Source organism: Phasianus colchicus, chromosome 38 (genome assembly GCF_987193195.1).
Source record: "Phasianus colchicus chromosome 38, bPhaCol1.hap1.1, whole genome shotgun sequence".
In the NCBI taxonomy this organism is placed as follows: Eukaryota; Metazoa; Chordata; class Aves; order Galliformes; family Phasianidae; genus Phasianus; species Phasianus colchicus.
In genome coordinates this window covers 1,423,154-1,450,524 of record NC_143473.1, presented here as the reverse complement: position 1 = coordinate 1,450,524, position 27,371 = coordinate 1,423,154, and the positions used below count along the sequence as shown (strand labels likewise).

Sequence of the window (27,371 nt, the reverse complement as noted above, 5' to 3'; positions counted from 1 at the left end):
TCAGGTGACCGGAAGTGGTGACCGGAAGTGATACGTCCCAGGAAATAAAAATGGCGGCGGGCCGTTGCCATGGTGACGGGGTGGGGCCTGGTCGGTGTCGTCGTGGCCCGAAGCCGCGATGGAGGTCCCAGTTCTATAGGGAGGATCCCAAATCTATGGGGGGTCACAGTTCTATATGGGGGGGGGTCCCAGACCCATAGGGGGGGTCCCAATCTTATGAGGGGGGCCCAGTTCTGTAGGGGGGGTCCCAGTTCTATAGGGAGGATCCCAAATCTATGGGGGGGGGTCCCAGTTCTATGGGGGGGGGTCACAGTTCTATATGAGGGGGGGTCCCAGTCTATAGGAAGGGTCCCAATTCAATGGGGGGGGGGGGTCCCAGTTCCATAGGGGGGGGTCCCAGTTCTATAGGGAGGATCCCAATTCTATGGGGGGGGGGTCCCAGTTCCATAGGAGGGGGTCCCAATTCTATAGGGAGGGTCCCAATTCTATGGGGGGGGGAGGGGGGGGGCAGTTCTATAGGGGGGGTTCCAGTTCTATTATGGGGGGGGGGGGAGGGTCCCAGTTCCATGGGGGGGGTTCCAATCTTATGAGGGGGGCCCAGATCTGTAGGGGAGGTCCCAGTTCTATTGGGGGGGGTCCCAGTTCTATGGGAGGGGTCCCAGTTCTATATGGGGGGGGGGGTCCCAGTTCCATATGGGGGGTCCCAATCTTATGAGGGGGGTCCCAGTTCTATTTGGGGGGGGGTCCCAGTTCTATGGGAGGGGTCCCAGTTCTATATGGGGGGGGGGTCCCAGTTCCATATGGGGGGTCCCAATCTTATGAGGGGGGTCCCAATTCTATGGGGGGGTCCCAGTTCTATAGGGAGGATCCCAGTTCTATGGGGGGGGCCCAGTTCTATGGGGGGGGGGGTTACAGTTCCATAGGGGGGGTCCCAATCTTATGAGGGGGTCCCAGATCTATAGGGGGGGTCCCAGTTCTATTGGGGGGGTCCCAGTTCCATAAGGGGGGTCCCAGTTCTATTTGGGGGGGGTCCCAATTCTATGGGGGGTCCCAGTTTGAAAGGGGGGTCCCCAGTTCTATAGGGAGGATCCCAGTTCTATGGGGGGGTCCAGTTCTATGGGGGGGGGAGTTACAGTTCCATAGGGGGGGTCCAAATCTTATGAGGGGGTCCCAGATCTATAGGGGGGGTCCCAGTTCTATTGGGGGGGGTCCCAGTTCCCAGTTCTATATGGGGGGGTCCCAGTTCTATGGGGGGACCCAGAGCCATAGGGGGGTCCCAGTACCATTTTTTTTTTGGGGGGGGAGCTCCTGGTCCAAATCCTATGGGGGGATTTGATCCTATGGGGGCCCAGTCCCATCTTGGGGGGGGGTCCCACTCCTGTTAGGAGCTTCAGTTCTATGTGAGGGGGGGGGGGCCTAGACCCAACTGGGGGGGATCCCAGTCCTTTTTTTTTTGGGGGGGGGGGGGAAGGCAGTCCTATGACAGAGGACTCCACCCTATAGAATCCCACTTCCATTTTTTTTTTGGGGGGGGGACGACGATGACTTGGGATGGGTCCCAAATCCACATGGGGTGGTCCAACCCCCCCGCCCCCCCCCCCATAGAATCCTTTTATAGAAAACCTTTATTCTGTAAAATAAGTTTGTGGGGAGGGGGAGAGCGGGGGAGAGGGGGGGGGGGGTCCGGGTGGTGCCCCCCCCAGTGCCTATAGCCCCTCCTGCCCCCCCCTTCCCCCCCACCCCGGCCCTATATATATACACACAGACAATAAATACAGAGTACAGGATCCCCCCCCCCGGGGGGGGGGTCAGGCGTGGGGCCGGGGGGGGATGCAGCGGGGGGGGGTCTGAGCCTGGATGAAGCCGGGGGGGCAAAGGCAGCGGAAAGAGCCGAGGGTGTTGAGACAGCGACCCCCCCTGCAATGAGAGGGGTCCGAGCACTCGTCGATGTCTGTGGGGAGAGATTGGGATTAGGATTGGGATTAAGGGATTGGGATTAAGGATTGGGATTAGGGATTGGGATTAGGGACTGGGATTACGGGATTAGGATTAGGGGATTGGGACTGGAGATTAGGATTAAGGGCTGGGATTGGGATTTGTGGTTGGGATTAAGGATTGGGATTAGGGATTGGGATTGGAGATTCAGATTAGAGATTGGGATTAGAGACTGGGATTACAGGATTAGGATTAGGGATTGGGATTAGGGATTAGGATTGGGGACTGGGATTAGGGATTGGGATTAGGGGATTAGGGATTGGAGACTGGGATTAGGAATTGGGATTAGAGACTGGGATTACAGGATTAGGATTAGGGATTAGAATTAGGGATTGGGATTAGGGATTGGGATTAGGGATTAGGATTGGGGACTGGGATTAGGGATTGGGATTAGAGACTGGGATTACAGGATTAGGATTAGGGATTGGGATTAGGGATTGGGATTCAGGATTAGGATTGGGGACTGGGATTACAGGATTAGGATTAGGGATTGGGATTAGGGATTGGGATTACAGGATTGGGATTAGGGATTGGGATTAGGGATTGGGATTACAGGATTAGGATTAGGGATAGGGATTAGGGATTGGGATTACAGGATTAGGATTTGGGATTGGGATTAGGGATTGGGATTACAGGATTAGGATTAGGGATTGGGAATAGGGATTGGGATTAGGGACTGGGATTAAAGGATTAGGATTATGGATTGGGATTAGGGATTGGGATTACAGGATTAGGATTAGGGATTGGGATTACGGATTGGGATTACAGGATTAGGATTAGGGATTGGGATTAGGGATTGGGATTACAGGATTAGGATTAGGGATTGGGATTTGGGATAGGGATTAGGGAGTGGGATTACAGGATTGGGATTAGGGATTGGGATTTGGGATAGGGATTAGGGATTGGGATTACAGGATTAGGATTATGGATTGGGATTAGGGACTGGGATTAGGGACTGGGATTACAGGATTAGGATTAGGGATTAGGTTTAGGGATTGGGATTTGGGATTAGGATTAGGGATTAGGATTAGGGATTGGGAATAGGGGTTGGGATTAGGGATTGGGATTACAGGATTAGGATTAGGGATTACAGGATTAGGGATAGGGATTAGGGATTAGGATTACAGGATTAGGATTAGGGATTGGGATTAGGGAGTGGGATTACAGGATTGGGATTAGGGATTGGGATTTGGGATAGGGATTAGGGATTGGGATTAGGGAGTGGGATTACAGGATTGGGATTAGGGATTGGGATTTGGGATAGGGATTAGGGATTGGGATTACAGGATTAGGATTATGGATTGGGATTAGGGACTGGGATTAGGGATTGGGATTACAGGATTAGGATTAGGGATAGGGATTAGGGATTGGGATTAGGGATTGGGATTACAGGATTAGGATTAGGGATTAGGTTTAGGGATTGGGATTTGGGATTAGGATTAGGGATCGGGATTAGAGATTGGGATTACAGGATTGGGGTTAGGGATTGGGATTAGGTATTAGGATTAGGGATTGGGATTAGGGATTGGGATTACAGGATTAGGATTAGGGATAGGGATTAGGGATTAGGATTAGGGATTGGGATTACAGGATTAGGATTAGGGATAGGGATTAGGGATTGGGATTACAGGATTAGGATTAGGGATTGGGATTACGGATTGGGATTACAGGATTAGGATTAGGGATTGGGATTAGGGATTGGGATTAGGGATTAGGGATTGGGGTTGGGGTGGGGGGCGGCGCACCGATGCAGGCCATGCGCGCGCGGTGCAGGCGGAAGCCGCGGTCGCAGACGCAGGTGAAGCCTTGCGGGATCCGCACGCAGCGGCCGTGCTGGCAGCCGCTCAGCACCCCGCACTGCTCGGGGGGCAGCGCCTCCGCCACGGGGGGGGCTGCAGTGATAAATGGGGGGGGGGGCATTAGAGCCGACGGCCCCCCCCAAATCCCACCCCAAATCCCACCCAAATGCCCCCAAATCCCATAGAAATAGGAGGAATTTGGAGCGAAATGCACCCGGACCGACCCAAAATCCCATTCAAAATCCCAAATCCCATTCAAATGAACATGAAATCCCACTAAAATATCCCCAAATCCCATTAAAATAAACAGAGATCCCATTCTACGTCCACAAATCCCATTCAAAACCCCAAATCCCATAAAAAAGCCCCAAAATCCCATTCAAAACCCCAAAGATGCCATTCAAAATCCCCAAATCCCATTCAAATGAACCCAAAATCCCACCAAAATGCGCCAAAATCCCATGAAAAAGCTCCAGAATCCCATGAAGGAACCAGAAAATCCCACTCTACACCCACAAATCCCATAAAAACCCCAAATCCCATTCAAAAACCCCAAAATCCCATTGAAAATCCCAAAGATCCCATTCAAATGAACCCAGAATCCCACTAAAATACCCCAAAATCCCATAAAAAAGACCCAGAATCCCATTCAAAACCCCAAAGATGCCATTCAAAATCCCCAAATCCCATTCAAATGAACCCAAAATCCCACTAAAATGCGCCAAAATCCCATTAAAAAGCACCAAAATCCCATGATTGAAACAGAAGATCCCTCTCTATACCCACAAATCCCATAAAAAATTCCAAATTCCACTAAAATGCCCCAAAATCCCATTCAAAAAACCAAGGATCCCACTCAACATCCCCAAATCCCATTCAAAAGAACATGAAATCCCACTAAAATATCCCCAAATCCCATTAAAATACACAGAGATCCCATTCTACGTCCACAAATCCCATTCAAAACCCCAAATCCCAAAAAAAGCCCCAAAATCCCATTCAAAACCCCAAAGATGCCATTCAAAATCCACAAATCCCATTCAAATGAACCCAAAATCCCACTAAAATGCCCCAAAATCCCATAAAAGAGCCCCAAAATCCCATGAAGGAAACAGAAGATCCCACTCTACACCACCAAATCCCATAAAAAACTCCAAATCCCACTAAAATGCCCCAAAATCCCATTCAAAAAGCCAAAGATCCCACTCAACATCCCCAATTCCCATTCGAAAGAACCCAAAATCCCACTAAAATATCCCCAAATCCCATTAAAATACACAGAGATCCCACTCTACACCCACAAATCCCATTAAAAACCCCAAATCCCCTTAAAAAGCCCCAAATCCCATTCAAAACCCCAAAGATGCCATTCAAAATCCCCAAATCCCGTTCAAAAGAACATAAAATCCCACTAAAATACCCCAAAACCCCATTACAATACCCGATGATCCCACTCAAAAACCCAAATCCCATTCAAACGAACCCCAAATCCCACTAAAATACTCCAAAATCCCATAAAAGAACCTCACAGATCCCATTCCACGTCCACAAATCCCATTCAAAAAGCACCAAAATCCCATTGAAAGCCAAAATCCCATAAAAAAGCCCCAAAATCCCATTCAAAACCCCAAAGATGCCATTCAAAATCCACAAATCCCATTCAAATGAACCCAGAATCCCACTAAAATGCCCCCAAATCCCATTAAAAACCCCAAAAATCCCATAATGGAAACAGAAGATCCCACTCTACACCACCAAATCCCATAAAAAACCCCAAATCCCACTAAAATACCCCCAAATCCCATTGAAAATCCCAAAGATCCCACTCAAAATCCCCAAATCCCATTCAAAAGAACATAAAATCCCACTAAAATGCCACAAAATCCCATAAAAGAGCCCCAAAATCCCATGAAGGAAACAGAAGATCCCACTCTACACCACCAAATCCCATAAAAAACTCCAAATTCCACTAAAATGCCCCAAAATCCCATTCAAAAAGCCAAAGATCCCACTCAACTTCCCCAAATCCCATTCAAAAGAACATGAAATCCCACTAAAATATCCCCAAATCCCATTAAAATACACAGAGATCCCATTCTACGTCCACAAATCCCATTAAAAACCCCAAATCCCATAAAAAAGCCCCAAAATCCCATTCAAAACCCCAAAGATGCCATTCAAAATCCCCAAATCCCATTCAAATGAACCCAGAATCCCACTAAAATGCCCCAAAATCCCATAAAAGAGCCGCAAAATCCCATGAAAGAAACAGAAGATCCCACTCTACACCCACAAATCCCATCAAAAACTCCAAATTCCACTAAAATGCCCCAAAATCCCATTCAAAAAGCCAAAGATCCTACTCAAAAACCCAAATCCCATTCAAACGAACCCAAAATCCCACTAAAATACTCCAAAATCCCATAAAAGAACCTCACAGATCCCATTCTACGTCCACAAATCCCATTCAAAAAGCACCAAAATCCCATTGAAAGCCAAAATCCCATAAAAAAGCCCCAAAATCCCATAAAAAAGCCCCAAAATCCCATAAAAAAGCCCCAAAATCCCAAAAAAAAGACCCCAAATCCCATTCTTCGTCCACAAATCCCATTAAAATCCCCAAATCCCAACTAAAACACCGCAAAATCCCATAAAAGAGCCCCAAAATCCCATGAAGGAACCAGAAGATCCCACTCTACACCACCAAATCCCATAAAAAACCCCAAATCCCACTAAAATGCCCCAAAATCCCATTGAAAATCCCAAAGATCCCACTCAAAATCCCCAAATCCCGTTCAAATGAACCCAGAATCCCACTAAAATGCCCCAAAATCCCATTAAAAAGACCCAGAATCCCATTCAAAACCCCAAAGATGCCATTCAAAATCCCCAAATCCCATTCAAAAGAACATAAAATCCCACTAAAATGCCCCAAAATCCCATTAAAAAGCCCCAGAATCCCATGAAGGAAACAGAAGATCCCACTCTACAACACCAAATCCCATAAAAAACCCAAAATCCCACTAAAATACCCCCAAATCCCATTGAAAATCCCAAAGATCCCACTCAAAATCCCCAAATCCCGTTCAAATGAACCCAAAATCCCACTGAAATACCCCAAAATCCCATTAAAAAGCCCCAAATCCCATGAAGGAACCAGAAGATCCCACTCTACACCACCAAATCCCATTAAAAACCCCAAATCCCACTAAAATGCCCCAAAATCCCATTACAATACCCGACGATCCCACTCAAAATCCCCAAATCCCATTCAAATGAACCCAAAATCCCACTAAAATGCCCCAAAATCCCATTAAAAAGCACCAAAATCCCATGATTGAAACAGAAGATCCCACTCTATACCCACAAATACCATAAAAAACTCCAAATCCCACTAAAATGCCCCAAAATCCCATTGAAAATCCCAAAGATCCCACTCAAAATCCCCAAATCCCGTTCAAATGAACCCAGAATCCCACAAAAATGCCCCAAAATCCCATAAAAAAGACCCAGAATCCCATTCAAAACCCCAAAGATGCCATTCAAAATCCACAAATCCCATTCAAAAGAACATAAAATCCCACCAAAATGCCCCAAAATCCCATAAAAAAGACCCAGAATCCCATGAAGGAACCAGAAGATCCCACTCTACGCCCACAAATCCCATAAAAAACTCCAAATTCCACTAAAATGCCCCAAAATCCCATTCAAAAAACCAAGGATCCCACTCAACATCCCCAAATCCCATTCAAAAGAACATGAAATCCCACTAAAATATCCCCAAATCCCATTAAAATACACAGAGATCCCATTCTACGTCCACAAATCCCATTCAAAACCCCAAATCCCAAAAAAAGCCCCAAAATCCCATTCAAAACCCCAAAGATGCCATTCAAAATCCACAAATCTCATTCAAATGAACCCAGAATCCCACTAAAATGCCCCAAAATCCCATAAAAGAGCCCCAAAATCCCATGAAGGAAACAGAAGATCCCACTCTACACCACCAAATCCCATAAAAAACTCCAAATCCCACTAAAATGCCCCAAAATCCCATTCAAAAAGCCAAAGGTCCTACTCAAAAACCTAAATCCCATTCAAACGAACCCCAAATCCCACTAAAATACTCCAAAATCCCATAAAAGAACCTCACAGATCCCATTCCACGTCCACAAATCCCATTCAAAAAGCACCAAAATCCCATTGAAAGCCAAAATCCCATAAAAAAGCCCCAAAATCCCATTCAAAACCCCAAAGATGCCATTCAAAATCCACAAATCCCATTCAAATGAACCCAGAATCCCACTAAAATGCCCCCAAATCCCATTAAAAACCCCAAAAATCCCATAATGGAAACATAAGATCCCACTCTACACCACCAAATCCCATAAAAAACCCCAAATCCCACTAAAATACCCCCAAATCCCATTGAAAATCCCAAAGATCCCACTCAAAATCCCCAAATCCCATTCAAAAGAACATAAAATCCCACTAAAATGCCACAAAATCCCATAAAAGAGCCCCAAAATCCCATGAAAGAAACAGAAGATCCCACCCTACACCACCAAATCCCATTAAAAACCCCAAGTCCCACTAAAATACCCCAAAATCCCATTCAAAAACTCAGAGATCCCACTCCAAATCCCCAAATCCCATTCAAAAGAACCCAAAATCCCACTGAAATACCCCAAAATCCCATAAAAAAGCCCCAAAATCCCATGAAGGAAACAGAAGTTCCCACTCTACACCACCAAATCCCATAAAAAACCCCAAATCCCACTAAAATACCCCCAAATCCCATTCAAAAACTCAGAGATCCCACTCCAAATCCCCAAATCCCATTCAAAAGAACCCAAAATCCCACTGAAATACCCCAAAATCCCATAAAAAAGCCCCAAAATCCCATGAAGGAAACAGAAGTTCCCACTCTACACCACCAAATCCCATAAAAAACCCCAAATCCCACTAAAATACCCCCAAATCCCATTGAAAATCCCAAAGATCCCACTCAAAATCCCCAAATCCCATTCAAAAGAACATGAATTCCCACTAAATCCCATGAAAAAGCACCAAAATCCCGTGATTGAAACAGAAGATCCCACTCCACACCACCAAACCCCACTCAAAACCCCAAATCCCACTAAAATGCCCCAAAATCCCATTACAATACCCGACGATCCCATTCCAAATCCCCAAATCCCATTAAAATGAACCCAGAATCCCACTAAAATATTCCAAAATCCCATAAAAGAACCTCAAAGATCCCATTCTACGTCCACAAATCCCATTCAAAAAGCACCAAAATCCCATTTGAAAACCCAAAGATCCCACTCAAAATCCCCAAATCCCGTTCAAATGAACCCAGAATCCCACAAAAATGCCCCAAAATCCCATAAAAAAGACCCAGAATCCCATTCAAAACCCCAAAGATGCCATTCAAAATCCCCAAATCCCATTCAAAAGAACATGAAATCCCACTAAAATGCCCCAAAATCCCATTAAAAAGCCCTAGAATCCCATGAAGGAAACAGAAGATCCCACTCTACACCACCAAATCCCATAAAAAACCCCAAATCCCACTAAAATGCCCCAAAATCCCATTGAAAATCCCAAAGATCCCACTCAAAATCCCCAAATCCCGTTCAAATGAACCCAGAATCCCACTAAAATGCCCCAAAATCCCATAAAAAAGACCCAGAATCCCATTCAAAACCCCAAAGATGCCATTCAAAATCCCCAAATCCCATTCAAAAGAACATAAAATCCCAACAAAATGCCCCAAAATCCCATTAAAAAGCCCCAGAATCCCATGAAGGAACCAGAAGATCCCACTCTACACCCACAAATCCCATTAAAAACCGCAAATCCCACTAAAATACCCCAAAATCCCACTAAAATACCCCAAAATCCCATTCAAGAACCAAAGATCCCATTCAAAATTCCCCAATCCCATTCAAATGAACCCAAAATCCCACTAAAATACCCAGAAATCCCATAAAAAAGACCCAAAGTTCCCATTTTAAGTCCACAAATCCCATGAAAAAAACCCCAAATCCCACAAAAAAGCCCCAAAATCCCATTCAAAACCCCAAAATCCCACTCAAAACCCCCAAATCCCATTAAAAACCCCAAATCCCACTAAAATCCCCCCAAATCCCCCAAAAAGCCCCAAAATCCCACTAAGAAAAACCCCAACCCCCCCCCAGTCCCCCCCCAAAAAAAAACCCCAAATCCCCCCCCCAAAAAAACCCCAAATCCCCCCATAACCCCCCCCAAAAGACCCGAACCCCCCCCCAAAAAACCTGACCCCCCCCCCAAAAATGCCCCCCCCCAACTCCCCATCCTCACTGCCCCCCCCATCCATTAAAACCCCCACATCCCCAAGGGGGGGGGTCCCAAAATACCCCCAACCCCCCCCCCAAAAACTCCCAATCCCCCCCATAACCCCCCCAAAATAACCCCAACCCCCCCCAAAAAAAACCTGACCCCCCCCCCAAAATGCCCCCCCCAACTCCCCATCCTCGCTGCCCCCCCCCAAAAACCCTCAATCCCCCCCATAAACCCCCCCAAAAACCTGACCCCCCCCCAAAAAAACCTGACCCCCCCCCCAAAATTGCCCCCCCCCAACTCCCCATCCTCGCCGCCCCCCCCCCATTCATTCACCCCCCCACATCCCCAACCCCCCCCCAAAAAACCTGAGCCCCCCCCCAAAAAATGCCCCCCCCAACTCCCCATCCTCACTGCCCCCCCCAAAAAACCCCCAATCCCCCCCATAAGCCCCCCAAAAAATCTGACCCCCCCCCAAAATTGCCCCCCCCCCAACTCCCCATCCTCACTGCCCCCCCCCATGCATTCACCCCCCCACATCCCCAAGGACCCCCCCCCAAAAAATACCCCAATCCCCCCCATAAACCCCCCCCAAAAACCTGACCCCCCCCCCAAAATGCCCCCCCCAACTCCCCATCCTCACTGCCCCCCCCATCCATTAAAACCCCCACATCCCCAAGGGGGGGGGTCCCAAAATCCCCCCAACCCCCCCCCAAAAAAACCCCCAATCCCCCCCATAAACCCCCCCCAAAAGAACCCCAACCCCCCCCCAAAAACCTGACCCCCCCCCCAAAAGTGCCCCCCCCAACTCCCCATCCTCGCCGCCCCCCCCCATTCATTCACCCCCCCACATCCCCAAGGACCCCCCCCCCCAAAAAATACCCCAATCCCCCCCATAAACCCCCCCAAAAACCTGACCCCCCCCAAAAAAAACCTGACCCCCCCCCCAAAATAGCCCCCCCCCAACTCCCCAACCTCACTGCCCCCCCCATTCATTCACCCCCCCACATCCCAACCCCCCCCCAAAACCTGACCCCCCCCCAAAAAATGCCCCCCCCAACTCCCCATCCTCGCTGCCCCCCCAAAAAAACCCCCAATCCCCCCCCATAAGCCCCCCAAAAAATCTGACCCCCCCCCAAAATTGCCCCCCCCCAACTCCCCATCCTCGCCGCCCCCCCCCATTCATTCACCCCCCCACATCCCCAAGGACCCCCCCCAAAAAAATACCCCAATCCCCCCCATAAACCCCCCCAAGAACCTGACCCCCCCCCAGAAACCTGACCCCCCCCCAAAAAATGCCCCCCCAACTCCCCATCCTCGCTGCCCCCCCCAAAAAACCCCCAATCCCCCCCATAAACCCCCCCAAAAACCTGACCCCCCCCCCAAAAATTGCCCTCCCCCCAACTCCCCATCCTCGCTGCCCCCCCCCATTCATTCACCCCCTCACATCCCCAAGGACCCCCCCCCAAAAAACCTGACCCCCCCCCCCAAAAAATGCCCCCCCCAACTCCCCACCCTCACTGCCCCCCCCATCCCTTAAAACCCCCACATCCCCAAGGGGGGGGGTCCCAAAATACCCCCAACCCCCCCCCAAAAAACCCCCAATCCCCCCCATAACCCCCCCCAAAAGAACCCCAACCCCCCCCAAAAAAAACCTGACCCCCCCCCCAAAATGCCCCCCCCAACTCCCCATCCTCGCTGCCCCCCCCCCAAAAAACCCCCAATCCCCCCCATAAACCCACCAAAAACCTGACCCCCCCCCAAAAAACCTGACCCCCCCCCAAAAATTGCCCCCCCCAACTCCCCATCCTCGCTGCCCCCCCCCCATTCATTCACCCCCCCACATCCCCAAGGACCCCCCCCCAAAAAAATACCCCAATCCCCCCCATAAACCCCCCAAAAACCTGCCCCCCCCCAAAACCCTGACCCCCCCCCAAAAAATACCCCCCCAACTCCCCATCCTCGCTGCCCCCCCCCAAAAAACCCCCAATCCCCCCCATAAACCCCCCCAAAAATCTGACCCCCCCCAAAAACCTGAGACCCCCCCCCAAAATTGCCCCCCCCCAACTCCCCATCCTCACTGCCCCCCCACAAAAAACCCCCAATCCCCCCCATAAACCCCCCCAAAACCTGACCCCCCCCAAAAAACCTGACCCCCCCCCCAAAATTGCCCCCCCCCAAAATTGCCCCCCCCAACTCCCCATCCTCGCCGCCCCCCCCCATTCATTCACCCCCCCACATCCCCAAGGACCCCCCCCAAAAAAACCCCAATCCCCCCCATAAACCCCCCCAAAAACCTGACCCCCCCCCAAAAAAACCTGACCCCCCCCCCAAAAGTGACCCCCCAACTCCCCATCCTCGCTGCCCCCCCCCATTCATTCACCCCCCCAAATCCCCAACCCCCCCCCAAAAAACCTGACCCCCCCCCACAAAATGCCCCCCCCAACTCCCCATCCTCGCTGCCCCCCCCATCCATTAAAACCCCCACATCCCCAAGGGGGGGGGGGTCCCAAAATACCCCCAACCCCCCCCCAAAAAACCCCCAATCCCCCCATAAACCCCCCCAAAATAACCCCAACCCCCCCCAAAAAAAACCTGACCCCCCCCCCAAAAATTGCCCCCCCCAACTTCCCATCCTCGCCGCCCCCCCCCCATTCATTCACCCCCCCACATCCCCAACCCCCCCCCAAAAAACCTGACCCCCCCCCCCCAAAATGCCCCCCCCAACTCCCCATCCTCACTGCCCCCCCCATCCATTAAAACCCCCACATCCCCAAGGGGGGGGGGTCCCAAAATACCCCCAACCCCCCCCCCAAAAACCCCCAATCCCCCCCATAACCCCACCAAAAGAACCCAACCCCCCCTCAAAAAAAAACCTGACCCCCCCCCAAAATGCCCCCCCCAACTCCCCATCCTCGCTGCCCCCCCCCCAAAAACCCCCAATCCCCCCCATAAACCCCCCCAAAAAACCTGACCCCCCCCCAAAATTGCCCCCCCCCAACTCCCCATCCTCGCCGCCCCCCCCCCATTCATTCACCCCCCCACATCCCCAAGGACCCCCCCAAAAAAATACCCCAATCCCCCCCATAAACCCCCCCAAAAAACCTGACCCCCCCCCAAAAACCTGCCCCCCCCCCCAAATTGCCCCCCCCCAACTCCCCATCCTCGCTGCCCCCCCCCAAAAACCCTCAATCCCCCCCATAAACCCCCCCAAAAACCTGACCCCCCCCCAAAAATCCTGACCCCCCCCCCCCCCAAAATTGCCCCCCCCCCCCAACTCACCATCCTCGCCGCCCCCCCCCGCGCTCTCAGCCCCCCACACCCCGGGGGGGGGGGGCTCCACCTCTTCTTCCTCTTCCTCCTCTTCCTCGGGGGGGGCTCGATAAGAGCGGGGGGGTCCTCCGCCCCCCCCCCCCCCCCCCCGGTGGCCCCCCCCCCAAAATCTCCCATTTCTTCATAAAAAAGGGGGGGCAAAGCGAAGGCCCCCCCCCCGCCGAGGGGGTCGGGGGGGTAAAATGGCCTCGGTGCCGCGGGGGGGTCAGGATAGGGAAGGGGGAGGGGGGGGAATAGGGGAGACCGTATGGGGGGGGGGGGGGAAAGGGGGGGGGAATGGAGGGTTGGGGTAACGGGGGGGGGCCGGGGGGGGGGGGGCGAAGGGCGTTGCAGAGGAATTCGAAGTCGTCTGTTGGGAAAATCGGGGGGGGGGGGGGGGGTAAAGAAAATAATAGGGGGTTATGGGGGGGTTCAATGTGGGGGGGGGGAATATGGGGTTGTGGGGGGGGGAATTATGGGGGGGGGGGAAAATATGGGGTTATGGGGGGGTTCAATGTGGGGGGGGGGGATATGGGATTGTGGGGGGGGGAATTATGGGGGGGGGGAAAATATGGGGTTATGGGGGGGTTCAATGTGGGGGGGTTCAATGTGGGGGGGGGGAATATGGGGTTGTGGGGGGGGAGAATTATGGGGGGGGGAAATATGGGGTTATGGGGGGGTTCAATGTGGGGGGGTTCAATGTGGGGGGGGAAATATGGGGTTATGGGGGGATTAAATATGGGGGGGGGAAATAATATGGGGTTATGGGGGGGTTCAATGTGGGGGGGGGAATATGGGGTTGTGGGGGGGTTCAATGTGGGGGGGGGAAATATGGGGTTGTGGGGGGGGAAATTATGTGGGGGGGGGAAATATGGGGTTATGGGGGGGTTCAATGTGGGGGGGGGGAAATATGGGGTTATGGGGGGGTAAATTATGGGGGGGGGAAATATGGGGTTATGGGGGGGGAAATTATGTGGGGGGGGGAAATATGGGGTTATGGGGGGGTTAAATGTGGGGGATGTATGGGATACGGGATGTGGGATGTGGCCTATGGCCTATAGGGTGTGGGCTATAGGATGTGGGCTATAGGATGTGGGCTATAGGGTTTGGGCTGTGGGCTATAGGATGTGGGCTGAGGGCTATGGGCTATGGGTTGAGGGCTATAGGATGTGGGCTGTGGGCTATAGGGTTTGGGCTGTAGGATATGGGCTGAGGGCTCCAGGATGTGAGCTTAGGGCTATAGGGTTTGGGCTGTGGGCTATAGGATGTGGGCTACAGGGTTTGGGCTGTGGGCTATAGCATGTGGGCTATAGGATGTGGGCTGTGGGCTATAGGGTTTGGGCTGTAGGATATGGGCTGGGGGCTCTAGGATGTGGGCTGAGGGCTATAGGGTTTGGGCTGTAGGATGTGGGCTGAGGGCTATAGGATGTGGGCTGAGGGCTATAGGGTTTGGGCTGTAGGGTTTGGGCTATAGGATGTGGGCTGAGGGCTATGGGCTATGGGTTGGGGGCTATAGGATGTGGGCTGAGGGCTATGGGTTATGGGTTGAGGGCTATAGGATGTGGGCTATAGGGTTTGGACTGTAGGATATGGGCTGAGGGCTATAGGATGTGGGCTGTGGGCTATAGGATGTGGGCTCTAGGATGTGGGCTATAGGGTTTGGGCTGTGGGCTATAGGATGTGGGCTCTAGGATGTGGGCTATAGGGTTTGGGCTGTGGGCTATAGGATGTGGGCTCTAGGATGTGGGCTATAGGGTTTGGGCTGTAGGATATGGGTTGAGGGCTATAGGATGTGGGCTGTGGGCTATAGGTTTTGGGCTGTGGGCTATAGGATGTGGGCTATAGGATGTGGGCTATAGGGTTTGGGCTGTAGGATATGGGCTGTGGGCTATAGGATGTGGGCTGAGGGCTGTAGGGTTTGGGCTGTAGGGTTTGGGCTGAGGGCTATAGGCTGTGGGCTCTAGGATGTGGGCTATAGGGTTTGGGCTGTGGGCTATAGGATGTGGGCTATAGGATTTGGGCTGTAGGGTTTGGGCTGTAGGATATGGGTTGAGGGCTATAGGATGTGGGCTGTGGGCTATAGGATGTGGGCTCTAGGATGTGGGCTATAGGGTTTGGGCTGTAGGATATGGGTTGAGGGCTATAGGATGTGGGCTGTGGGCTATAGGGTTTGGGCTGTGGGCTATAGGATGTGGGCTATAGGGTTTGGGCTGTAGGATATGGGCTGAGGGCTATAGGATGTGGGCTGTGGGCTATAGGATATGGGCTGAGGGCTATAGGATGTGGGCTGAGGGCTATAGGATGTGGGCTGTAGGGTTTGGGCTGTAGGGTTTGGGTGCCCCATACCGGAGTCCCTGGCGGGGCAGAGCGCGCAGTCCATGCCCCAGGCGGCGCCGTAGAGGCAGCAGCACTCGCTGTAGGGCAGCGCTCGGTCCAGGCGGGGGCGCCCGCAAACCAGGTCGGGTCCGACCTCCTGCCAGCACAGCCCCACCGCGTCCTCTGGGGGGGCAGGGGTCAGGGGTCAGGGGTCAATGGGTCAGGGGGCATGGGGTTCAGGGGGTCAGGGGGTTAGGGGTGTGGGGTCAGGGGGTCAGGGGCCAGGGGTCAGGGTTTATGGGGTCAATGCGGTCAGGGGGTATGGGGTCAGGGGGTATGGGGTCAGGGGTTCAGGGGTATGGGGTCAGGGGTCAATGGGGTCAGGGGGTATGGGGTCAGGGGGTCACTGGTCAATGCGGTCAGGGGGTATGGGTGTCTGGGGGCCAGGGATCAATGGGGTCAGGGGGTCAATGGGGTCAATGGGGTCAGGGGGGTCAGGGGGTCAGGGGTCAATGGGATCAGGGGGTCAATGGTGTCAGGGGGTCAGAGGTCAGGGGTATGGGGTCAGGGGGTCAGGGGTCAATGTGGTCAGGGGGTATGGGGTCAGGGGTCAATGGGGTCTGGGGGTCAGGGATCAATGGGGTCAGGGGGTATGGGGTCAGGGGTCAGGGGTCAATGGGGTCAGGGGGTCAATGGGGTCAGGGGGTCAGGGGTCAATGGGGTCAGGGATCAATGGGGTCAGGGTGTATGGGGTCAGGGGGTCAGGGGTCAGAGGTCAATGGGGTCAGGGGGTCAACGGTGTCAGGGGGTCAGGGGTATGGGGTCAGGGGGTCAGAGGTCAATGGGGTCAGGGGGTATGGGGTCAGGGGGTCAGGTGTCAATGGGGTCAGGGGGTATGGGGTCAGGGGGCCAGGGGTCAATGGGGTCAGGGGGTATGGGGTCAGGGGGCCAGGGGTCAATGGGGTCAGGGGGTTTGGGTCAGGGGGTCAGGGGTATGGGATCAGGGGTCAATGGGGTCTGGGGGTATGGGGTCAAGGGGTCAGGGATCAATGGGGTCAGGGGGTATGGGGTCAGGGTGTCAGGGGTCAGGTGTCAGGGGGTATGGGGGATATGGGGGTATGGGGTCATAGGGGGATATGGGGTCAGGGGACATAGGGGATATGGGGGTATAGGGGGATAGGGGGGGATATGCGGTATATGGGGTCAGGGGGTGTGCGGTCAGGGGGTATTGGGGATATGGGGATATGGGGTCAGAGGGCATATGGGGTCAGGGGATATGGGGGTATAGGGGGATATGGGGGATATGGGGTCAGGGGGTGTGGAGTCAGGGGGTCAGGGGATGTGGGGGATATGGGAGTATAGGGTTATAGGGAGATATGGGGTCAGGGTATATGGGCGTATGGGGGTACAGGGGAATATGGGTGACATGGGGTGACACGGGGTGACACGGGGGTGACGTGAGGTGACACGGGGTGACATGAGGTGACACGGGGTGACATGAGGTGACACGGGGTGCCAGTCACACCGTTGCTGTGGGTGTCGTTGGGGACGCAGCGGCGCTGGGCGCCGTCCAGCACCAGGGGGGGGCTGCAGACGCAGTAATAGGAGCCCACCGTGTTGACACAGCGCCCCCCAACGCACGGCTCCACGTCGCCCTCATCCCGGCACTCATCGTTGTCTGCGGGAGGAGGGATTGGGATTAGGATTGGGATTATGGCGCGGTTGGGATTGGGATTACGGTGGGGGGATTGGGATTATGGTTCAGTTGCGATTGGGATTATGGTGGGGAGGGTTGGGATTGCGATTACGGTGGGGTTGGGATTGGGATTAGAACTATGGTGGGGTTGGGATTGGGATTAGGATTGGGATTATGGTGGGGTTGAGATTGGGAATATGGTGGGGAGGGTTGGGATTGGGATTACGGTGGGGGGATTGGGTTTATGGTGCAATTGGGATTGGGATTATGGCGGGGAGGGTTGGGATTATGATTATGGTGGGGTTGGGATTGGGATTATGATGGGGAGGGTTGGGATTGGGATTATGGTGGGGGGATTGGGGTTATGGTGGGGTTGGGATTGGGATTACGGTGGGGGGGTTTGGGATTGGGACTATGGTGGGGGGGTGGGATTGGGATTGGGATTATGGCGCGGTTGGGATTGGGATTACGGTGGGGAGGGTTGGGATTGCGATTATGGTGGGGGGATTGGGGTTATGGTGGGGTTGGGATTGGGATTATGGTGGGGGGATTGGGATTGGGATTATGGTGGGGTTGGGATTAGGATTAGGATTGGGATTATGGCGTGGTTGGGATTGGGATTATGGTGGGGAGGGTCGGGATTGCGATTATGGTGGGGGGATTGGGGTTATGGTGGGGTTGGGATTGGGATTATGGTGGGGGGGTTTGGGATTGGGATTGGGGCTGGGATTAGGATTAGGACTGGGATTATGGTGGGGTTGGGATTGGGATTATGGTGGGGAGGGTTGGGATTGGGATTATGGTGGGGGGGTGGGATTGGTATTAGGATTGGGATTATGGTGCGGTTGGGATTGGGATTATGGTGGGGGGATTGGGATTACGATTATGGTGGGGTTGGGATTGGGATTATGGTGGGGGGATTGGGTTTGGGATTGCGATTATGGTGGGGTTGGGATTGGGATTAGGATTATGGTGGGGTTGGGATTGGGATTACGGTGGGGGGGGTTGGGATTGGGATTATGGTGGGGGGATTGGGATTATGGGATTGGGATTGGAATCGGGATTGGAGTGGGATTGAGGTAGAGTTGGAGTGGGATTAGGATTGGGATTGGGATTGGGATTTGCCTGGATATTGGGATTGGGATGAGGATTGGACTGGGATTGGGGTTGGGATTGGGATTAGGGTTGGGATTAGGATTGGAATGGGATTGGGATTGGGGTTGGGATTAGGATTGGACTGGGGTTGGGTTGGGGGTGGGATTTGGACTGGAGTTGGGACTGGGGTTTAAGATTGGGGTGAGAGTGGGATTGGGGTCAGGATTAAGGTGGGATTGGGGTCGGGATTAAATTGGGATTGGGATTGGAATGGGATTGGGATTGGAATCGGGATTGAAGTGGGATTGAGTTAGAGTGGGAATGGGATTAGGATTGGGATTGGGATTGGCCTGGAGATGGGGTTGGGATGAGGGTTGGGATGGGATTGGGATTGGGGTTGGGATTAGGATTGGAATGGGGTTGGGTTGGGTTGGGGTGGGATTCAGACTGGAGTTGGGATTGGAGTTTAAGATTGGGATGAGGGTAGGATTGGGGTTGGGATTGGGGTCGGGATTAAGTTGGGATTAGGATTGGAATGGGATTGGGATTGGGATTGGAATCGGGATTGGAGTGGGATTGAGGTAGAGTGGGAGTGGGATTAGGATTGGGATTGGGATTGGCCTGGAGATGGGGTTGGGATGAGGATTGGAATGGGATTGGGATTGAGTTGAGTTGGGATTAGGATTGGAATGGAATTGGAATTGGGGTTGGGATTAGGATTGGAATGGGGTTGGGTTGGGTTGGGGTGGGATTCAGACTGGAGTTGGGATTGGAGTTTAAGATTGGGATGAGGGTGGGATTGGGGTTGGGATTGGGGTTGGGATTAAATTGGGATTAGGATTGGAATGGGATTGGGATTGGGATCGGAATGGGATTGGGATTGAGGTAGAGTGGGATTGGGATTGGCCTGGAGATGGGGTTGGGATGAGGGTTGAGATAGGATTGGGATTGGGATTGGGATTGGAATTGGGGTTGGGATTAGGATTGGAATGGGATTGGGGTTGGGATTAGGATTGGAATGGTGTTGTGTTGGGGGTGGGATTCGGACTGGAGTTGGGACTGGGGTTTAAGATAGGGATGAGGGTGGGATTGGGGTCAGGATTGGGGTCAGGATTAAGTTGGGATTGGGATTGGGATTGGATTGGGATTGGGATTGGGATTGGGATTGGGATAGGGATTGGAATGGGATTGGGATTGGAATGGGATTGGGATTGGGATTGAGGTAGAGTGGGAGTGGGATTAGGACTGGGATTGGGATTGGCCTGGAGATGGGGTTGGGATGGGGGTTGGGATGAGGGTTGAGATGGGATTGGGATTGGGATTGGAATTGGAATTGGGGTTGGGATTGGGATTGGAATTGGGGTTGGGATTAGGATTGGAATGGGGTTGGGTTGGGGGTGGGATTCGGACTGGAGTTGGGATTGGAGTTTAAGATTGGGATGAAGGTGGGATTGGGGTCGGGATTGGGGTTGGGATTGGGATTGGAATGAGATTGGGATTGGAATCGGGATTGGGATTGGAATGGGATTGGGATTGGGATTATGGGGCACCCACCGACGCACTGCAGGTGCTCCCGCTCGTAGTAATACCCCGTGGGGCAGTAACAGCTGAACCCGGGGGAGGCGTTGATGCAGACCCCCCCCCGGCACAGCTGGGGGGCAAACATGAGGCACTCGTCCACATCTGGGGGGGGGGGGGAAATGAAAAGGGGGGGTCCTCAATTGGAGGAAATGGGGGGGACCCCAAAAATGGGGAGAGCACCCCAAAATGGAGGGGGGAGACCAAAATAGTGGGGGGAGCACAAAAGATGGGGAGGGGTACCTAAAATTGGGGGGGGGAGGCCAAAATTGGGGGGGTTCCATAAAGATGGGGAGGGGTCCCTAAAATGGGGGGGGGGAGGCAAAATGAGGAGGGAGCCCAAAAGATGGGGAGGGGTACCCAAAAAGGGTGGGGGGGGGGCCAAAATAGAGGAGGGGAGCCCAAAAGATGGGAGCAGTACCTAAAATGGGGGGGGTCCCAAAATGGAGGGGGGAGCCCAAAAGATGGGGAGGGGTACCTGAAATGGGGGGGGGGGGGCAAAATAGAGGAGGGAGCCCAAAAGATGGGGAAGGGTACCCAAAACTGGGGGGGGGGGGGGCAAAATAGGGGGGGATCCCTAAAGATGGGGTGGGGTACCTAAAATGGGGAGGGGGGGGGGCAAAATAGAGGAGGGAGCCCAAAAAATGGGGAGGGGTACCCAAAACTGGGGGGGGGACACCCCAAAATAGTGGGGGTCGACCTAAAGATGGGGAGGGATCCCCAAAACTGGGAGGGATCCCAAAATAGGGGGGATCCCAAAAGATAGGGGGGGGGGTACCGAAAAAGGGGGGGATCCCAAAATAGAGGGGTGTAATCTCAAAAGGGGCCCCTCTGGGTGCCCCCCCCCCCCCCCCACAGCACTCACCCCCAGGGGGGCTGTGGGGCCCGGCGCTCTGCCCCATCCCATGGGGGCACAGCGTGCGCTGCTCGGCTGTGGGGCGACAGGGGGGTCACAGCCCCACCCCAATCCCAATCCTTAATCCCAATCCCAATCTCAATCCCAATCCCACTCCCAGTCCCCATTTCACACCCCCATCCCGCTCTCAAACGCTGATCCCAATCCCAATCCCAATCCCAACCCCAATCCCTTCCCAAATCCCAAATCCCATTTCAATCCCAATCCCAATCCCAACCCAACCCCAACTCCTAATCCCAATCCCTATTCCCAATCCCAGTCCCCATTTCACACCCCCATTCCGCTCTCAAACGCTCATCCCAATCCCAATCCCAATCCCAACCCCAATCCCTAATCCCTATCCCTATTCCCAATCCCAATCCCAGTCCCCATTTCACACCCCCATCCCGCTCTCAAACGCTGATCCCAATCCCAATCCCAATCCCATTCCCAATCCCTTCCCAAATCCCAAATCCCATCCCAATCCCAATCCCAACCCAACCCCAATTCCTAATCCCTATTCCTATTCCCATTCCCAATCCCACCCCAATCCCAATCCTAGGCCCCATTTCACACCCCCATCCCACTCTCAAATGCTGATCCCAATCCCCATCCCAATCCCCATCCCAAATCCCAAATCCCATCTCAATCCCAATCCCAACCCAACCCCAATTCTTAATCCCAATCCCTATTCCTAATCCCAATCCCACCCCCAGGCCCCATTTCACACCCCCATCCCGCTCTCAAACGCTGATCCCAATCCCAATCCCTTCTCACATCACAACTCCCATCTCAATCCCAATCCCAACCCAACCCCAATTCCCAATCCCAATCCCAGTCCCCATTTCACACCCCCATCCCACTCTCAAATGCTGATCCCAATCCCAATCCCCACCCCAATCCCATTCCCAATCCCTTCTCACATCACAACTCCCATCTCAATCCCAATCCCAACCCAACCCCAACTCCTAATCCCAATCCCTATTCCCAATCCCACCCCAATCCCAATCCCAGTCCCCATTTCACACCCCCATCCCGCTCTCAAACGCTGATCCCAATCCCCATCCCAAATCCCAAATCCCATCTCAATCCCAATCTCAACCTCAACCCCAACCCCACATCCCCCACTGCCCCCCCCGCCCCCTTTATCCCATTGACCCCATTGACCCCATATCCCACCGCTGCCCCCTTTATCCCATTGACCCCAATGCCCCCGTTGACCCCACAGCCCCCACCGCCCCCACCACCCCATTGATCCCATTGACCCCACTGACCCCATATCCCACCACTACCCCCTTTATCCCATTGACCCCAATATCCCCATTGACCCCACAGCCCGCACCGCCCCCACCACCCCATTGATCCCATTGACCCCAATGCCCCCGTTGACCCTATATCCCACCGCTGCCCCCACCACCCCCTTTATCCCATTGACCCCAATGCCCCTGTTGACCCCACAGCCCCCACCGCCCCCACCACCCCCTTTATCCCATTGACCCCACTGTCCCCATTGACCCTATATCCCACCGCTGCCCCCTTTATCCCATTGACCCCAATGCCCCCATTGACCCCACAGCCCCCGACACCCCCATCACTCCCTTTATCCCATTGACCCCACTGTCCCCACTGACCCCATATCCCACCGCTGCCCCCTTTATCCCATTGACCCCAATGTCCCCATTGACCCCACAGCCCCCACCGCCCCCACCGCCCCCTTTATCCTATTGACCCCACTGACCCATTGACCCCACAGCCCCCACCATCCCCATCACCCCATTGATCCCATTGACCCCAATGTCCCCATTGACCCCACAGCCCCCACCGCCCCCACCGCCCCCTTTATCCTATTGACCCCAACATCCCCGTTGACCCCACCGCCCCCACCGCCCCCTTTATCCCACTGACCCCACTGACCCCATATCCCACCTCTGCCCCCTTTATCCCATTGACCCCATTGACCCCACTGCCCCCAACATCCTCACCGCCCCCTTTATCCCATTGACCCCATTGACCCCATATCCCACCACTACCCCCTTTGTCCCATTGACCCCAATGCCCCCATTGACCCCACATCCCCCACCGCCCCCACCACCCCATTGATCCCATTGACGCCAATGCCCCCGTTGACCCCACAGCCCCCACCGCCCCCACCGCCCCCTTTATCCCATTGACCCCAACATCCCCGTTGGCCCCACCGCCCCCACCGCCCCCTTTATCCCATTGACCCCATTGACCCTATATCCCACCGCTGCCCCCTTTATCCCACTGACCCCATTGACCCCACTGCCCCCAACATCCCCACCACCCCCTTTATCCCATTGACCCCATATCCCACCACTACCCCCTTTGTCCCATTGACCCCAATGCCCCCATTGACCCCACATCCCCCACCGCCCCCACCACCCCATTGATCCCATTGACCCCAATGTCCCCGTTGACCCCACCGCCCCCACCACCCCCACCACCCCATTGATCCCATTAACCCCATTGACCCCATATCCCACCGCTGCCATCCTGAGGACACGCAGCCTCCTGCTGACACCGCTGCCCCCACGCCCACCCCACAGCGCAGCAGCACAGCTCCCTGCTGACGTTGGCAGCCAGCACCCCGCAAGCAGGGCTGTAACACGGCGCCAAGTCGACGGGGGACGACAACAGCTGGGCGTTGACCCGGGGGGGGGGGTCGGCGAGGTGACCCCCCCTCCACAGGTTCCCGTCACCGGGTCGAACTCGTGACCTTCATCGGGGCAGAGGCAGAGGAAGGAGCCGTCCACGTTCTCGCACCGCGCCGCCCCGCAAACCCCGGGCAGCGTCGTGCACTCGTCCACATCTATAGGGTAAGAAGGGTGTGATGGCACCTCCCATCGTCCCACCCCACTTTTTGTGGTGTCCCCCCCCCCCCGGCTCGGTGCCCCCTCACCTTGGCACTGGTGGCCGTGGTGAGCCGCCTCGTAGCCCTGATGGCAGGCGCATTGGAAGGAGCCGGGCAGGTTGTGGCACACGGCGTGAGCCCCACAGCGCGGCCCCGGCCCCAAACATTCGTCTTCATCTGTTGGGGGGGAAGGGGGGGAAATGGGGTCAGAGGTGGGGGGTGGTCCGCGGGGTCCCCATTGGGGTGAGTTCCATTGAACTCCTACCTTATGGAGAGGGCATGGGGGGGTCTATCTCCATCCCAACCCCATAGAATGGTTCCATTGAACCCTGACCCCATAGAATGGTTCCATTGAACCCCGACCCCATAGGATGGGTATTGGGGTCCATCTCCATCCCAACCCCATAGAATGGTTCCATTGAACCCCAAACCCATAGAATGGTTCCATTGAACCCCGACCCCATAGAATGGGTATTGGGGTCCACCTCTAACCCAACCCCATAGAATGGTTCCATTGAACCCCAAACCCATAGAATGGTTCCACTGAACCCCAACCCCATAGGATGGGTATTGGGGTCCATCTCCATCCCAACCCCATAGAATGGGTATGGAGGTCCATCTCTATCCCAACCCCATAGAATGGTTCCATTGAACCCCAACCCCATAGAATGGGTATTGGGGTCCATCTCCATCCCAACCCCATAGAATGATCCCATTGAACCCCATCCCCATAGAATGGGTATTGGGGTCCACCTCCACCCCAACCCCATGGAATGGTTGCACTGAACCCCAACCCTATAGAGAGGCATTGGGGTCCATCTCCATCCCAACCCCATGGACTGATCCCATTGAATCCCAACCCCATAAAATGGGCATTGGGGTCCACCTCTGTCCAAACCCCATGGAATGACCCCACTGAACCCCGACCCTATGGAATGGGCATTGGGGTCCGTCTCCATCCCAACCCCATAGAATGATCCCATTGAACCCCAATCCCATAGAATGGGTATTGGGGTCCACCTCCACCCCAACCCCATAGAATGGGCATTTGGGTCCATCTCCACCCCAACCCCATGGACTGATCCCACTGAACCCCGACCCCATAGAATGCTCATTGCTGTCCATCTCCACCCCAAATCCACGGGACGACCCCACTGCACCCCAACCCCATGGCCGGGTTACCCCTCTGTCCCCCCCGTCCCCACTCACCCTCGCACTCCCCGCTGCCCCCCATTCTGTAGCCGGGGGGGCACTCAGGGACGCAGCGGAACGACCCCGGGATGTTCTGGCAGCGCTGGGCCCCACAGAGCCTCGGCCCGTGCTCCTGGCACTCGTCCACATCTATGGGGTCGAGAGCGTCCCAGACTGCGGGGTCTTCATCCCATCCCATCCCATCCCATCCCATCCCATCCCATCCCATCCCATCCCATCCCATCCTATTGCCATCCCCTCCCCTCCCATCCCATCCCATAACAACCCATCCCATCCCATCCCATCCCATCCCATCCCATCCCATCCCATCCCATCCCATCCCATCCCATTGCCATCCCCTCCCCTCCCCTCCCATCCCATCCCATAACAACCCATCCCATCCCATCCTATCGCCATCCCATCCCATCCCCAATCCCATCCCATCCCATTCCATCCTATCTCCATCCCCTCCCATCCCATCCCATCCTAACCCCATCCCTTCCCCTCCCATCCCATCCCCATCCCCCTTCCCCCCTCCCCATCCTATCCCCATCCCCATCCTATCCCCATCCCCTCCCCTCCCATCCCATCCCATCCCATCCCATCCCATCCCATCCCATCCCATCCCATCCCCATCCTGTCCCCATCCCCTCCCCATCCCATCCCATCCTCTTCCCTCCCCTCCCATCCCACCCGATCCCCATCCCCATCCCATCCCCACACCAATCTCACCTCATCCCAATCCCCATCCCAATCCCAACCTCATCCCATTCCCACCCAAATCCTACCCCAATCCCAATCCCACCCCACCCCAATCCCAATCCCAATCCCAATCCCACCTCATCCCAATCCCCATCCCAATCCCAACTTTATCCCATTCCCACCCCAATCCCACCCCATCCCAATCCCCATCCCAATCCCAACCTCATCCCATTCCCACCCCAATCCCAATCCCAATCCCAATCCCAATCCCACCTCATCCCATTCCCACCCCATTCCCACCCCAATCGCAATCCCACCCCAATCCCACCCCACCCCAATCCCAATCCCACCCCATCCCATTCCCACCCCATCCCATTCCCACCCCAATCCCAATCCCACCCCAATCCCACCCCACCCCAATCCCAATCCCCATCCCAATCCCAACCTCATCCCATTCCCACCCCAATCCCAATCCCACCCCAATCCCAATCCCAATCGCCATCCCAATCCCAACCTCATCCTATTCCCACCCCAATCCCAATCCCAATCCCCATCCCAATCCCAACCTCATCCTATTCCCACCCCAATCCCAATCCCCATCCCAATCCCAACCTCATCCCATTCCCACCCCATTCCCACTCCAATCCCAATCCCACCTCATCCCAATCCCCATCCCAATCCCAACCTCATCCCATTCCCACCCCAATCCCACCCCAATCCCAATCCCAACGTCATCCTATTCCCACCCCAATCCCACCCCAATCCCAATCCCAATCCCAATCCCACCTCATCCCATTCTCACCCCAATCCCACCCCATCCCAATCCCAATCCCCATCCCAATCCCAACCTCATCCTATTCCCACCCCAATCCCACCCCATCCCAATCCCAACCTCATCCTATTCCTACCCCAATCCCACCCCAATCCCAATCCCAATCCCAATCCCGCACCCAGGCAGCGTTCCCGCGCGCTGTCGGAGCTGAACCCCGCGGGGCAGCGGCACTCGAAGGCGCCGTCGGTGTTGATGCAGTGGCCGCCCGCGCACAGATCCCCACGAGAGCATTCGTCCACGTCTGGGGGGGCACACGGGGGGGTGAGGGTGGGGGGGAGCGGGATCGGGATGGGGTGGGGATGGGATGGGATTCGGAGTGGGATTGGGAGTGGGATGGGGTGGGGATGGGATTAGGAGTGGGATTGGGAGTGGGATTGGGAGTGGGATGGGATTAGGAGTGGGATTGGGAGTGGGATGGGGTGGGGATGGGATTAGGAGTGGGATTGGGAGTGGGATTGGGAGTGGGATGGGGTGGGGATGGGATTAGGAGTGGGATTGGGAGTGGGATTGGGAGTGGGATGGGGTGGGGATAGGATGGGATTAGGAGTGGGATTGGGAGTGGGATGGGGTGGGAAAGGGATGGGATTAGGAGTGGGATTGGGAGTGGGATGGGGTGGGGATGGGATGGGATTAGGAGTGGGATTGGGAGTGGGATGGGGTGGGGATGGGATTAGGAGTGGGATTGGGAGTGGGATTGGGAGTGGGATGGGATTAGGAGTGGGATTGGGAGTGGGATGGGGTGGGGATGGGATTAGGAGTGG

General features: G+C 54.6%; 1 protein-coding gene across 1 annotated transcript in view; it reads right to left on the bottom strand.

The window, feature by feature from the left end:
• Nucleotides 1-1,793: 1,793 nt before the first annotated feature.
• LTBP4 (latent transforming growth factor beta binding protein 4) overlaps nucleotides 1,794-27,371 on the bottom strand; it is a 61,088-nt gene continuing 35,510 nt past the window's right edge. The window contains 13 exon segments of the mRNA XM_090129873.1: nucleotides 1,794-1,951; nucleotides 3,741-3,887; nucleotides 13,404-13,520; nucleotides 13,759-13,803; nucleotides 15,780-15,932; nucleotides 17,275-17,427; nucleotides 20,095-20,223; nucleotides 20,984-21,049; nucleotides 23,518-23,677; nucleotides 23,680-23,843; nucleotides 23,934-24,062; nucleotides 25,095-25,226; nucleotides 26,729-26,851. Coding sequence (XP_089985999.1) covers nucleotides 1,809-1,951; nucleotides 3,741-3,887; nucleotides 13,404-13,520; nucleotides 13,759-13,803; nucleotides 15,780-15,932; nucleotides 17,275-17,427; nucleotides 20,095-20,223; nucleotides 20,984-21,049; nucleotides 23,518-23,677; nucleotides 23,680-23,843; nucleotides 23,934-24,062; nucleotides 25,095-25,226; nucleotides 26,729-26,851 — 1,661 coding nt within the window. The 3' untranslated portion in view covers nucleotides 1,794-1,808.